The sequence below is a fragment of the Peromyscus leucopus genome, chromosome 4, assembly GCF_004664715.2.
Source record: "Peromyscus leucopus breed LL Stock chromosome 4, UCI_PerLeu_2.1, whole genome shotgun sequence".
Taxonomy (NCBI): domain Eukaryota; kingdom Metazoa; phylum Chordata; class Mammalia; order Rodentia; family Cricetidae; genus Peromyscus; species Peromyscus leucopus.
The window spans coordinates 12,277,112-12,291,539 of NC_051066.1; the positions used below are offsets into that span (position 1 = coordinate 12,277,112).

Below are 14,428 nucleotides of genomic sequence, written 5' to 3' on the forward strand. Positions count from 1 at the left end.
AGGGGCCTCAGTTCAAGGAAGGATGATCTGCCTATGCAGCCAGCTCATTCAGGGGATGGGGAACCAGGGTGGGCAAGCATGGGAAGACGGAATGCCGGGGTCACCACAGCAATATGGAGACTCCTGAGCTAGGAAGGAAACGTGAGAGGGGGAGGTCACCGAGAGCTGGGCTCGGGTTTCACAGCCCTGCTGGGCTGGCCAGCCAGGAGAACTGCCCACTTGGCAGCTGCCCCAGCGGGGCTGGCCAGGAAGCTGGGGTAGTGGGCGGTGCATTCCTGCCCCAGTTGTAGGCGAGGACATTGGGCCAGCAGTGAGGGAGTGGGTGGCCCTGATCAGCTAGACCCAGATGCAGCTTGGGAAAGAAGGGAGGGGCAGTGTCCTGGCAGCCCCTTCATGGGCAGGGTTGGAACTGGCTGCTGGCTAGCTGGGACCTCTCTCTGCCTCTGACTGAAGGGACCATGGAATAGGTGGGAAGACCGTGGGTGACGTGGGGTTACAGGAGGGGGCTCCCTTATGGGAGGGTTCTGCAGAGTGCCTTGCCCCCCGGGTCCCCTTCTACCCTGTTGCAGCCTTCAAAGAGGGCCCTGTGCCTGAGACCTCAGGCCTATGACTGGGCTCTCACTCCATGTGTCCTGTGCCCTGATCCTTAGGAAGCCGAGGGAGAGAGCTGCAGGGGCCAGAGGTCAGGTTAATGAAACAGCTGTTCTGAAGGAGGAGCAGGCTGGGGGCCTGGCTGCCCCACCCCCCACCCCTGCCGTGACTGGCTGGGCTGCCAGGGAAGGGGCACGTGGCAGCTCCCCAGGCCAGCAGCATTGGCATTCTGGAGAGGAGGGAGGTGCCTCTGGCAGGTGTGTGGTAGCTTGTGTGGTGTCCTAAGGTGGAGGTACTGCCGGGCCTTGCAGAGCCTCGACTGGGTCCATATCATGCTGACTTTCCCTTGCTAGGACCCTCTCAGGAGCTTCTGGAAAACTAAAGACATTCAAAGACTAAGGTATGTATAGACTCCTGCCAAGGGGGATGTCTCATCCACGGAAGCCGCAGAGACCGGCAGCTGTCACCGTAGGGATGGGAATGACCCGAGAGGCTGTAAGGCCAAGGACAGCTCCTGCCTGCAAATCCAACCACTCCCCACCCTGGAGGCCTGTCAGCATAGACTGCTGGGCCCGACCCTTGGAGTGGGGTGCTGAGGTGAGCGGCTTGGCTCTGACTCACTCTGTCTCCTGCTGTGTCCGGTGAGGGCTCAGGAGTGCTCACAGATGGGGTACGGTGCCATAGTGGGTTCTGCGTTGGGAACCGGGAACATTTGGCTTTTGGATCATACCGCCCTTTGCTCAGTGCAGCCACACAGAGAAGTCTTTCATTGCCTCAGTCTCTTCCCCCTGAAACAGAGACAAGTCATGAGCCTCAGGTCATTCTGTGGGAGTGAGTGAATGCACAGAGCCTGTCACCCACACCTGATGATGGGGTGACTTTCTCAGTTAACTGGCCACTTGGTAGCAGTCACTAATATAGGGAAGCTGGCTCCACTCACTCCAGCACTCTGGGTCACAGCCAAAGTCTGCTTTTCCTGCTCATCTGAGGAAAAAGTACAAGAAACACCTTGGGGACACCCTTCCTTTGCTGTGCTGGGCAGGGATCCACTCCCCAGGAGATGCCCTGGGTACCACTATTCTTGGTACACTCTTATCATTACCTTTTGGTGGATAGCGAGGTGCGGGGAGGCTTCCTGAAGGAAAGGCTTTTGATGAGCCCTTAAGGGTAGTTGGAAAGACTGTGGATGGAACAGAGAGAAGTGAGACCTGTTAAGCCAGGATCTGAGTCCCATCTGAAAACTAGATGCCGGGGCGCTGGGGGAGGGGGAGGTCTAGACACCACAACCTCTATTAGCTTCTGTTGGGAGCCACTGAAGGAGCAATGGCTTATGTGGGCTTGAGAAGGGACTGTCCTGGGGGGTTGTACGAGGGCCTTATCTGGGTGTACTGCCGGCACCAGTTTGGGGCTATTAACCCCACTGCCTCCTCCACAGAGCTACCCACCTCTGCCTGGCTCTCCCTGTGTGCAGGTGACCTCACACATCCCTATCAGTGCAGTCATGGCCCCTCTGGGGCTGTGGTGTTTTCTCACAACCCTAATCCATCAGTTCTAGGGCCTTTCTCTAGCTCAGGCCAGGACAGGGACCTCAACATGACCGGGAAGCTGGTGATAAACTTTCGCCGGGCCCTGGATGTTCTCACCTCTATATCATGCCTTCTGCTCCCTAATGCTCCTGTGAGGACACTCAGCGCCCCTCTGAGGGCTCTTTCTTGTGCCTAGCCCACACAGTGTAAAGGAATATTCCACAACAGTCCTCATGTGCCCTTCCTCTCTGGATAAACCCTCTTCCTTAGATATTTGGGGTATCTGCCAGCTGTGTCAACCCCACTTCTCTGGCATCCACACCCTACCCAGAGCTGTCTCCCCTGAGCCCCGCTAGAGCCTGCTGTGATCCACCCCTTGATACATCAGTGCTGAATGAGTGAGTGAGTGAGTGAGTGAGTGAATGGGTGAATGGGTGAATGAATGAGTGAGTGAATGGGTGAGTGAGTGAGTGAATGGGTGAGTGAGTGAGTGAATGGGTGAGTGAGTGAGTGAAGAGTGAGCGAATGGGTGAATGAATGAGTGAGTGAATGGGTGAGTGAGTGAGTGAAGAGTGAGCGAATGGGTGAATAGGTGAATGAATGAGTGAGTGAATGGGTGAGTGAGTAAGTGGGTGAGTGAATGGGTAAGTGAGTGAGTGGGTGAGTGAATAGGTAAGTGAATGGGTGAGTGAGTGGGTGAGTGAGTGAGTAGGTGAGTTAATGGGTAGAATGAATGAGTGAGTGAATGGGTGGGTGAGTGAGTGAATGGGTGAATGAGTGAGTGAATGGATGAGCGAGTGAATGAATGAGCGAGTGAATAGGTGAGTGGATGAGTGAGTGAATGAGTAGGTGAATGAGTGAGTGGATGAGTGAGTGAATGAATGAGTGGATGAGTGAGTGAATACTTATCACAGGGAAGCAGCAGAAAGGCCATGGGTGTAGTATGGGAGCCTCGGTTACACGGACACGCACTTAGTCCAACCCCTACAGTGTCTGCACCGCACCCCACCCAGCCTGACTCTTTTGTTGGCTCCCCAAGGTACAGAAGCCCTGAGTCCCCATGGCTTTGCTGAGCCGAGGAGCCCTGCGTGTAGCTGCCACCTGTTCTCAAGGGAGATCTGCCCGGAACCTGGGTCTACAGCCCCTAGCCAGGGAGGCCCGGTCCACCACCGAGAAGAATGTCCCGTACCAGCGGACCCTGAAGGAGGAGGCACAAGGTTCCTCGGCGGTGCCTCGAGGACCAAGCCAGCCTCTGCCCAGCACAGCTGATGTTGTGGTCATTGGCGGGGGCAGCTTGGGCTGCCAGACCCTGTACCACTTGGCCAAGCTGGGTGTTAGCCAAGCAGTGCTGCTGGAGAGAGAGCGGCTGACCTCTGGGACCACCTGGCACACAGCAGGTGGGAGCCCGGGTGCTGGTGGGTGGGTGGACACCGCGCGCGGGGGGTCAGTCTGGGAGGAGCAACAGAGTTGGAGAGCAAAGATGTATGGTTGGGGTGTGATAGGGACAGTGGTAGGCGCTGCCTGTGGCCCTCTGGGTAGGGGTGAAGCTAGGTCCAGGTAGCTGTCTGTACCAAGAGCAAAAGCCCCTTCCCCAGAAAAAGCCATCAGGTAGAGGCATGCCTACTGGAGGATGGATGGACCAGTGTGATAGGAATTGCACCTTCTGTGGAACTCTCCTAACTGACCCTGTGCACAATCATTAAGCACCCGTGGTTTGCATGTCTTCAACTCCTTTTTATAAAATAATTTATTTTTATTTTATATGTATTGGTGTTTTGCTCACATGTGTATTTGTGTGAGTGTACTAGGTCCCCTGGGACTGGAGTCACAGACAGTTGTGAGCCACCATGTGGTTGCTGGGAATTGAACTCAGGACCTCTGGAAGAGCAGTCAGTGCTCTTAACCTCTGGGCCACCTCTCGAGCCCCAGTCCTCAGCCCTGGTGCACAGCAGCCAATTAGATGTGGTGTGAACAGCTGCTCTCAAGAGGTCAACATGAGGCTGCTGAACTTGGAGCATGGAGGGCTGGTACAGTCTGGCAGCGTATAGTATATTGCCTCTAAGCCAGTGCTTCTCAACCTGTGGGTTGTGAGCCCTTTGGGGGGTCTTTTATCTACATTATGATTCATAGCAGTAGTGAAATTATGGTTATGAAGTAACAATGAAATAATTTTGTGGTTGGCGGCACCACAACATGAGGAATTGTATTAAAGGGTCCCAGCGTTTGGAAGGTTGAGAACCATTGCTCTAGGCCCTCACTCCATCTCCCAAGGCCAGACCCAGCTGGACTGTCAAGCTCTGCCCCTCCATGTCACACCAGCCTCATTTCTAGCCTCTACCACTCAGCCTCTGCTGTTGAAAGTAGCAATCTTAAGAAGACTGGAATATCTGGGTCCAGTCAGTGTTCTGTCTCACGTTCACCTGCTCTGTGACTTTGAACTCAACTATTTGGTGCCTATGAATTTTACCTATAACCTCTCAAAGTCAGATTTAGTGGCCTAGGCCTATCATGACAGGGAGAGGAAGAACTGAAGTTCATTCTTGACTACACAGCAGTTTGAGGCTGGCCGAGGCCTCTCAAGAGCTGCTGAGGACTCTTGAGGTCACCCTAGACTAGACTCTGTACCAGGCCTGGCACATAGATGGCACTTGTGAATGGAAGCCCTTGATATTGTCACTTGGAGCTGCCCCAGAATGGCCCTAACCTCCAACTGTGGCAGGCCATGTCCCGCTCAACCTCCCTGGGCTCCCCATTGCTGCCCGTTATTTGGCTGGAAGAAGTGGGTGTGACTGCACCTTGCGGGAGACTGATGGTGCCCTGTTCTTGCCAGGCTTATTGTGGCAGCTGCGGCCCAGTGATGTGGAGGTAGAGCTTCTGGCCCACACAAGGCAAGTGGTGAGCCGTGATCTGGAGGAGGAGACTGGGATGCATACAGGCTGGATCCAGAATGGTGGCCTCTTCATTGCCTCTAACAGGCAGCGCCTGGATGAGTACAAGAGACTCATGTCGGTGGGTATGCTCCTAGGTTTCGCTGGGCATGCTCTCTGCAGGGGCTCAGGTCGGTGGGTATGCTCCTAGGGAAAGCTGGGCATGCTCTCTGCAGGGGCTCAGGTCAGTGGGTATGCTCCTAGGGAAAGCTGGGCATGCTCTCTGCAGGGGGCTCAGGCCGGTGACCATATTCCCTAGGGTGAAAGGTGGGGTGTGTGCCTTTTGGGAGCTCACATAGATGCTGTATTATTTGTGGGGGTACAGCGAGGTGAAGGAGGCCCCAGCAGAAAGTGCATGCAGTAATTCCTTGGCGCTGGAAACAAGGGCCTACAGATCTGGGTTCAAACCCTATGGCTGCTCTTTGCTGGCTAGGCTACCTGGATGGAGAGGCATGACTACCCTCTTCATTCAAAATTCCCAGGGAGTATGGAGGATGGGGCTCAGTTGGTAGAGTGCTTGCTTAGTGTGCACAAAGCCCTGGGTTTCACCCACAACTCTGAATGAAACGTGTGGTAGCTCACCTGCTCTTTGACCTTGAATTCAGACCTATACAGAGTTACTGAGTTTTACCTATGAAGTTATCCAAACCCTGGCATAGTGGTGCATGCCTCTTACTACAACAGAAAGATCAGGAGTTTAAGGTCATCCTTTATTGGTGAAATTATTAAGGCAACTAACTCCATGTAGTTAAAAGGGAGGTTTATTTTGTGGGGTAACTCACAAATGAAGGGATAGGTAACAGGGTCTGGGAAAGGTGTGGCACAGTCTGGCGGTGTTCTCTGGAGAACTCTGCTTGGTCTACCTCCATCTTCCAAGGTCCAGGAACCAAGAGAACTGGCACATCCGGATCTCGGGTCTTCAGGGTCCTCTCGGCCCGCCTTGTAGGTGTGACAGTTACTGAAGCCTCAATGGGGGTTGGAACTTCCAGATCAAAGCTGGAATGGCTCCCCCTTTTGTCTAAATAAGAAGGTTCTAACCTAATACAAGACTATATACAACGGAATGTTATCAAATATTGTCAAGGAGTAATGAGGGATAATGACCTAGATAAGATGGGACTACCACCAATGCGAACAATATCAAGCAAGAAACATACTAAAATCCAGAGAAGTCTAGAGCGTAGGTAAATGATGTGTTACAAAGGTCATTCCAAAAAGTGTCCTATTCTAAAGAACCTAAATCTGATACTTAATATTTTCCATCTAAGATAATATATATATATATATATATATATATATATATATATATTAAGTTCTAACTATAACTGCTAGTCTTCAATCCCATCAAAGACCTGAGAAAGAATATAATGGTACCTGAGAAATGGAAGATGGATGCAAGCAACTTTCGAGAATCTTGCAAGAGTAGACAAAGACAGCTGGCAGCCTGGATAGTCACCTAATGTTTCTCAGCATTGTTGGTGCATTCAAATTGGCTACAGGCCTAAAGTATCTGACAGACCATTTTCAGAAGCAGGAATTCTGAAAGACCATCTTACCCTGTCTTGGCAGAGTTCAGAAGTCACTTTTCCTTGTGTCCCGCTTATCCAGAAGGATAGCACTCATATTGTCAGCAGTTGAGGCAAGGGCAGTTCTTTGCCCAATAGGCCATTTGTGCCAAGAAGAAAACTTCCAAATGGAAATGTCTTAGAAGTCCAAAGTTCTCTCAGGATCAAGTTGGTGCTGCCAGGAGCAATTGTGTCTCATGTCAACAGAATTCTAAGTTATTTAAATGCCATATTCTGTAGGTCTATGAACTGTTTGAAGATTACCTGTCCATCCGACCTATGTGTCTGTAAATCTGGATAACCTAACTAACGTAACTATAGAGATGACAAGCATAGGTGACTATAAATCTATAAGTCTTATCTACCGAAATAACCTAAGGACTAAGGCTTCATGTAAACAAGGTAAATATAAGCAAATGTATGGTAAAGGATGATAACTTCAAAATTGTGACAATACACAAGATAGTTATAATAGAGGTAGGAATGTATAGTGCAATATGCAATATGACAATAATCTTAAATATATATCAATATACAGAATATCCTAAGCAGAAGTAGAACATACATAAAGTATGACAGATATAAATTTACATTTGTATCAATATACAAATATTTCAAATGAGAGTAGAAATATATGTACATTATAACAATATAGTTCTGTATTTGTATCAATATACAAATTATCTTAAACAGGAATATAAAAATAGTTTACATTTGTATCAATATATAAGAATCCATAACAGTGCAAATTATCTAAGGCTGCTATTACTAAATTTGTTTACTAGTATATAGAATAATCTACCATAATATCTTATACCTATCCATTCCATTTCTTCTTTTCCCTTTTTTTTAGACATTTTTTTCTTTTCTTAAGGACAATACTGAGTTTAATAGTTTCTTCCAACCCCAACCCTATAACCATCATCCATAACCCTGAGAAATATGAAACCTTAGGGAGAAGGGGCTTCATTTTCTTAGAATTGTTTCCTGCTGTTTAGGGGGTAATGGTATCTCTGTTGGGTACTGTAAGAAAGCTAGATAGTTAAATCTCAGACTAACTGTAGATTCTGCAGCAAGTCTCAGAGTAATGGGTAAGAGTGTCTGAAATTCTGGCAAGTGTTGTATGATGATGATTACCATGGCATCATTCTAATTGGGTAGAGTTGCTGTTGGGGCCCCATCTTCCTTCTGGAGACTTCGGAGATTGCTATTGGAAAAACTTATTTTTTTTTTTTTTATCAAAATGGAAAGGTTGGATTTAAGGATGACATGACATGTAAGAAAGGATTCCGAGAAATCAAGAGTAAGCATGGAGAGAATTAGTATCTTGAAGACAATGGTCTCTTTTTATTGGTTTCCTTCTGTCCCACACCAGAGGGCTCTTCTGATATGGGACTGAAGAATCTCTCAACCTTTTCTTTTAGCAATATGCTTGGGTTTAGAGAGGGAGTGAGCCAATTCCATCTCCAAAGCCAGCTTGGTTTATAATTGAATTGGAACCACACCTTTTCTAGATTGGTAGAGATATAGATGTTAGACAGTGAGATTTTATCCTGTGTAGATTGGTACCAATAGATTCTTTCTTTCTGCTGTAAACATCCAGATATCCAAGGCCTTATGATTTCTGGAAGATGGGTATTTCCATTATCCTGGAAAGACAAAACCAGAACCCTACCCCACCCTTTGATTGTTAAATTTTTCTTACAACTTGTAGAGATGTCACATTGGTGGATGAGCTTTTACTTCTCCTCATCAAGAGGTTTCTCCTGTTCAAATCAAATTTTTATTAATTTATGGTATCCATAGCTTTTCTTCTCCTGCAGAAACAAAAGCAAAACCCCTTCCCCAATGTAGGACATATCCGGGTTTCCATTCTGAGGTCAATACATCTTTGAAATAAACCAGTTGGTTTAGCTCAGGAGTTTTGTCTGTCGTCCAATGTCTCTCCGCAGCTGTTGTCTCATCATCATTGAGAAAATTCAAGGTTAATAAAGCACTATGCAATCTATTTCTAGGAGTCATTGTTACCTGTTGCTGTTTATTTAGCATATCCTTTAAAGTTCGATTGGATCTTTCTATGACTGCTTGGCCTGTGGGATTGTGTGGTATACCTGTAATATTATATATATATATATATATACATACATACACACACCATATATATAACAAGCAAAGAACTGCCTCATTTTATTGGAGACATATGCTGGGGCATTGTCAGTCTTAATTTGTACAGGTATTCCCACGATGACCATAACTTCTAATAGGTGTGTAATCATAGAATCAGCCTTTTCAGAACTCATAGGAGTTGCCCACTGAAATCCTGAATAGGTGTCAATGGTATGGTGTACATACTTTAATCTTCCAAATTCTGCAAAATGAATTACATTCATCTGCCAAATTTCTTTTCTTTGTATACCTTTTGGATTGCTCCCTGCAGGTAATGGAGTTTGGTTATAGAAGGAACAAGTAGGACATTTTTTCACAATATCCTTAGCTTGCTGCCAAGTAATGGAGAAATCCTTCTTCAAACCTTTGCTATTTACATAGTGTTTCTTATGAAATTCTGAGGCTTCTAGCACATTACCTATTAGTAACTGATCAATCTCATCATTACCTTGTGCTAGAGGTCCTGGCAGACCTGTATGGGATCTGATAGGTGTTTTATATATATATATATATATATATATATATATATATATATATATATATATATATATATATATATATAAATATAGGATGTTCCCTTTTTCTGATGATTTCCTGCAATTGTATGAATAATGAAGCTAATTCTGTATTATCAGGAATAAATTCAGCAGTTTCAACATGTAAAACAACTCTCTCCACATATTGAGAGTCAGTGACTATATTGTGGAGTTCTGTGAAGTCCATCAGTACCATAAGAATGGCATATAGCTCTGGCTATATAGCTTGTGACCAGCCTGGGCTACACAAGACACTGTCTCAAAAAAAATATTGTTAGAGAATCTCATTACTAGTCAGGTGGAACCCTGCTAAATAGGTTATCACCTCCACTTGATTGGCTGCCCTTGGTCTAATTAAATATGGGACATGATCTGTTTGGCAGTGCTGCCAGGCAGGATCATGGTGGTGTTTCTTGGAGAAAAACCTGGAAACCTAATCCTCAGACCCAAACTATGAGACCGGGGGTCATTTTAATTTTATTATGACACACTAAGCAATTTGTAGCTCATTCTTGTTTAAGTTCTTAATCAACCATACAAATTTCTGTCAGCCCTTTTCTGGGAGTGGATGTTCAGTCCCCCAAACCCATCACAAAGCGGCACTGGAGCAGATGCTAGAGCCAAAGGGGTGTGGCTCCAGAGCCTGCCTCTGCACTGGCTCCACCCCTTCACCCTCTTGCTAGAGCTGACCCAAGGGGTCCTCTGGGCATGGAGACCTGCTCAGACTTCTAGAGGCGGCAGGGTTGGGGTTGGGTGAGTGGCCTGAAGACCTGCTTTCCATGGGCTCAGGTACTTTCTTCTCGGTCCCTCTAGTTAGGCAAGGCCTATGGTGTGGAATCCCATGTGCTGAGCCCAGCAGAGACCAAGGATCTGTATCCGCTGATGAATGTGGACGACCTCTATGGGACCCTGTATGTGCCACAGGATGGTACCATGGACCCTGCTGGCACCTGCACCACCCTCACCCGGGCAGCAGCGGCTCGAGGAGCTAAGGTACCCATCACTACCAACCCTGAATCTTTGCTTTGAGCCCATCCACTTTCCTTACAAATCCTGAGGCCTGAGAATAGGCTCCATCCTTGGCCTGATATGTGGTCCTGGACCAGTTCGGAGCTCTTAGCCTTTGGGTCCATTCTGTTCAGATATCTGCATTCCCAACCCCCTTCACTCAAGGATGCTACTCTGTTACAGAGGAAATCTCTGGATCCATTCTTATCATTTGGTCTTCATTTGCCTCAACCCTACACTTATTGTAGAAAAGTTATAATGATAAACAGGGCCTGGGGGATATGGCTCACTGGATTAAAGCACTTGATGTACAAGCATGAGGCCTTCGCTTGTATCTCCAACACTCATGTGGTAGGTGGCTGTAACCTCAGTGCTGGGTTTCCTGTCCCAAGACAGAGGAGGGCACCCATGTGCCTCCAAATGTGCCCGCAGCTATCTTTCTTCACTCATGCAGTCCAGGCCCAGCCTAGGGAATGGTGCTGCCTGCAGTGGGCTGGGTCAATGAACAGTCAAGACAGTTCATCCACAGACACATCCACAGCCAACCTGATCTAGATACTGCCTCAGTTAAGACTCTTCCAAGCTGATTCTAGGTGTTTCAAATTGACAGTTAAAACTAACCAGCACACTTCGTGCACCTGAACACACCCATATACACGCAGACACCACATGTGACCCACCCACCCACACCCAGACACTACACATAACACATGCACACACAAAAAGACAAGTAGGAAGCAAAAAGGAAGTAAAAAAGTCTGGCAGTACTGTGGGCATTTTAGTGTGTTTCTCTGTTTCCATGAAGGCATAAATAGAAACATCATTTCATGACTTAAAAACAAAAAAAAAAAAACAACAAAAAAACAAAGTGATGTATAAACATTTTTCCATTCCTCAAATGAATCTCACTGAAAAACAGTCAGCTGTCCTCTCCTCTTCTGAGTGAGTGCCCTCACCCCTCCCACACCCTTCCCACATCTGTACAAGTTTTCCAACTAAAGAAGTGGGTTCTGCTTTCTTGTGATGTGGCTTCCATTTCTCTGATCAAATGAGGGAAATACAATCAGAAAGTGTCCCTCACAGAAGCAGCATCCCCTGGTTCCATTCAGTAGGTTGGGGATGGAGGTCAGGTCTTCGGAAATCTCCATGTGGTTTTAGTTGCTGTTTTTCTCCACCTCAGGTCATTGAAAACTGCCCAGTGACTGGCATCCGTGTGCGGACGGATGACTTCGGAGTGCGGCGGGTGGCAGCGGTGGAGACAGAGCATGGCTCCATCCAGACACCCTGCGTGGTCAACTGTGCAGGTGGAATGGTGTTCCTCTGACTCCCCCCCCAGCTCTGGTCCTACCTCTTTCTGGGGTGGGAAGTCAGACAGGCAAGAATGCTGAGGAATGTCCTGAGTTGCTCTCCATTCTGTCCCCAGGAGTGTGGGCAAGCACTGTGGGTCAGATGGCTGGAGTGAAGGTCCCCCTGGTGGCCATGCATCATGCTTACGTTGTCACTGAGCGCATTGAGGGGATCCAGGTAAGCGATGGCACCAGGTTCTCTGCCATGAGGTCAAGGACTTTGCTCTAAGACCCAACCTGGGCACAGACAAATGGCACGGTCCTCAGGCTTAGGCACCTCTCCTGTGCGATGGAGACCTCTGGGTGCTAGCAGACTTACAGGAGTTGGCACAGCGAATTTGATGGTGTGGGCCACCTTGGACATCAGGGCCTGGCTTCCTGATCTCTCTAGTCTGGGAGCCAGGGCTTTGTTCCAGGTCGTGCCTGTCTCAGAGGACACTGGTTCCTGGCTCTCAGTACCTCTCTGAAAGCCTCTGCTGAGGGAAGCCCAGACCTGGTGTACCTGCAGGCACCTGGACTAAAATGCCTCCTGCTCCCTCTCCTCGCTTGTCCTACTCGGCTCTTCTCTCCTGTGCTGGTGGCTGGTAGTTTTCTGACACCTTGTCACTGACCACCCAGCTTCCCTCCACCAATCATCTGAGCCCATCTTTCTCCCCCCTCCCCCATCACTCCTTCTAAACCCACTGCATCCATCCTCTCCTCTTTCTCCCCCTGTATCCCCATCCATCCTCCTCTCCTCTTTCTCCTCCCTGTATCCCCCATGTATTCATCCTCTCCTCTTTCTCCCCCTGTATCCCCATCCACCCTCATCTCTTCTTTCTCCCCCTGTATCCCCATCCATCCTCATCTCCTCTTTCTCCCCTGTATCCCCATCCACCCTAATCTCCTCTTTCTCCCCTGTATCCCCCATGCATCCATCCTCTTTTCACACCTTTATCCCCTTATTGATCTCTCTCCCATCTATTTATCTCTCCATTTATTCCTTTCCTTCTATCCTTTTTGCTACCCCGCCCTTCATTCTTCCTTAGTGTCGTCTTCCATCTACCCTGCCCTTTACCCATCTACTTAGTATCCATCCATCCATTTTCCATCCCTTATTCTTCATTGCCTTCCATCCATCTGTCCATCCATGATCCATCCTTCCTTCTCCCCATTTACCTTTCCCTTCTCTGATTCTCCTATCATCCATCTGCTTGCAAATTCTTTTTTACAATGGGAATCTAATCCTCTCTCCAGCCACCACTGACTGGAGGGGCTTCATGTTTCTAATCCAGGAGGTGGGGCTAAAACAGAGAAAGACCCAGTTTTTGCATGAAAAGAAAAGGGGGATCCTGCAGACAAGCAAAGGAGCAACATCCAAAGAAGCTGCAAGGAATTCTGAAAGGGACACCCCAAAAACAGAGTTTCCAGGCCTCTGAAATTAGTGCAAGGTAGATCCTGTCCCAGTGGACCATACCCAAAGACACTCAACTGACTTCCCTTAGGTCGATCAAATGTGGCTGGGCATGGGCTGCCTGACATCTCTAACCAAAACTGGAGGACCAGTTTGATCTTTTGATGCTACCTGGAGAAGGAGGAGACCATGCTTCAGTGGGGGGTTGAGGGTGATAGAGAAGATCCATCACACAGAGCATGGCATTTGGTTTTGACTGACAGTTGAGATGAGCCATAGGCTGTGTGGGGTGAGGAGAGTGTGAGAGGCCAGACTGCTCTTGTTTAGGGACCAGTGATGAGAGTCTTGGACACCTAGTCACTCCCCTCCCCCATACTAGAAGCCTTGTCCCTCCCCCGCCCTACATGAGCTTGGTTCCTTCCTGCCTCTGAGATACTAAGCCTGGCTGTTTCCTAGTGTGAATGAAGGAGATGGTATAGCAAAAACCTGTGTCTGGTGGGGTCCTGCCACTAATCCCAGGGCAACTCCCCCAAACACACAGTACGTCCTTTTTCACAGACAGAGACACCTACTGTATCAGGTGAGCATGGAAGAATGGCGAGGCTGTTTACCGAAGCTCAGAGCTGTGGGAGAACCCACTCCCTAGGTGGCCACCAGGGGTCACTCTCTGACCATGAAGGGATCCAGGAGGGCCAAGCTGAGGCTGGGAAGGTGTAATGTAAAGGGGGGCAGAGGACGTGTCCTGGGTTGAGGTTGCAGAGAGGGTATCCACTGAGGGGCACCACTCCTCAGTCCTGGCTAGTTTCTCCTGATGCCTGACAAAGTCCGCCTTCTGGGAAGCAATAGAATGGATGGCAGCTGGCCATTCCCCTCCCGGGAATGTCCAAGTCAATCAAAGGCAAGCTGCGGGCATTATATAATCACTCACGGTCCCTGTGTGCCTGTAGGTATAAGGGGCACATGATAGGACCACCAGCCCCAATGCTTAAAGACTGTGCCGGGCACAGTCTGGTGTGATGAGAGAGTTCCCAGGCCCCATCCCTTCATGTGGAGGGCTCCGTGAGTTTAGACCTGCCAGATGGTGGGGCCGGACAGGAGGCTGCACCAGGCCTTAGACTCTCCTGTCCACTGCTGTGGTCCCACTCTGTGCTGAGGCAGGTCCTGAGGCTGGGAGACTGCCCCAGGGTTCATGTCAGCTGCCCTGCTGACCCATGTCAGCTCAGGAAGCTCCAGGGACCTGGCAGCCCTGTGGTACAGGACATTGTCTTCCCACAGCATCAGGCTCTGGCTATAGCAAGGGCTCAAGGCTTGGGTGCCTGCCTTCTGTGGTGGCTAAGAGATCTCCCAGCTTTGAGGAGCCACCCAGGTCC

General features: G+C 48.7%; 1 protein-coding gene across 4 annotated transcripts in view; it reads left to right on the forward strand.

Moving 5' to 3' along the window:
• Nucleotides 1-326: 326 nt before the first annotated feature.
• The window catches only part of Sardh (sarcosine dehydrogenase), a 64,095-nt gene continuing 49,993 nt past the window's right edge, over nt 327-14,428 (forward strand). Inside the window, exons 1-7 of one of the 4 annotated variants that reach the window (XM_037204649.1) lie at nt 327-467; nt 945-991; nt 3,157-3,514; nt 4,948-5,126; nt 10,125-10,304; nt 11,500-11,623; nt 11,743-11,843. In XM_037204649.1, the coding sequence (XP_037060544.1) occupies nt 3,178-3,514; nt 4,948-5,126; nt 10,125-10,304; nt 11,500-11,623; nt 11,743-11,843 (921 nt within the window). In that variant the 5' untranslated portion in view covers nt 327-467; nt 945-991; nt 3,157-3,177. Of the gene's footprint in view, nt 468-650; nt 992-1,035; nt 1,189-3,156; nt 3,515-4,947; nt 5,127-10,124; nt 10,305-11,499; nt 11,624-11,742; nt 11,844-14,428 lie in introns of those variants that run through there. The other 3 variants (XM_037204648.1, XM_028858739.2, XM_028858740.2) reach the window with 3 other exon arrangements.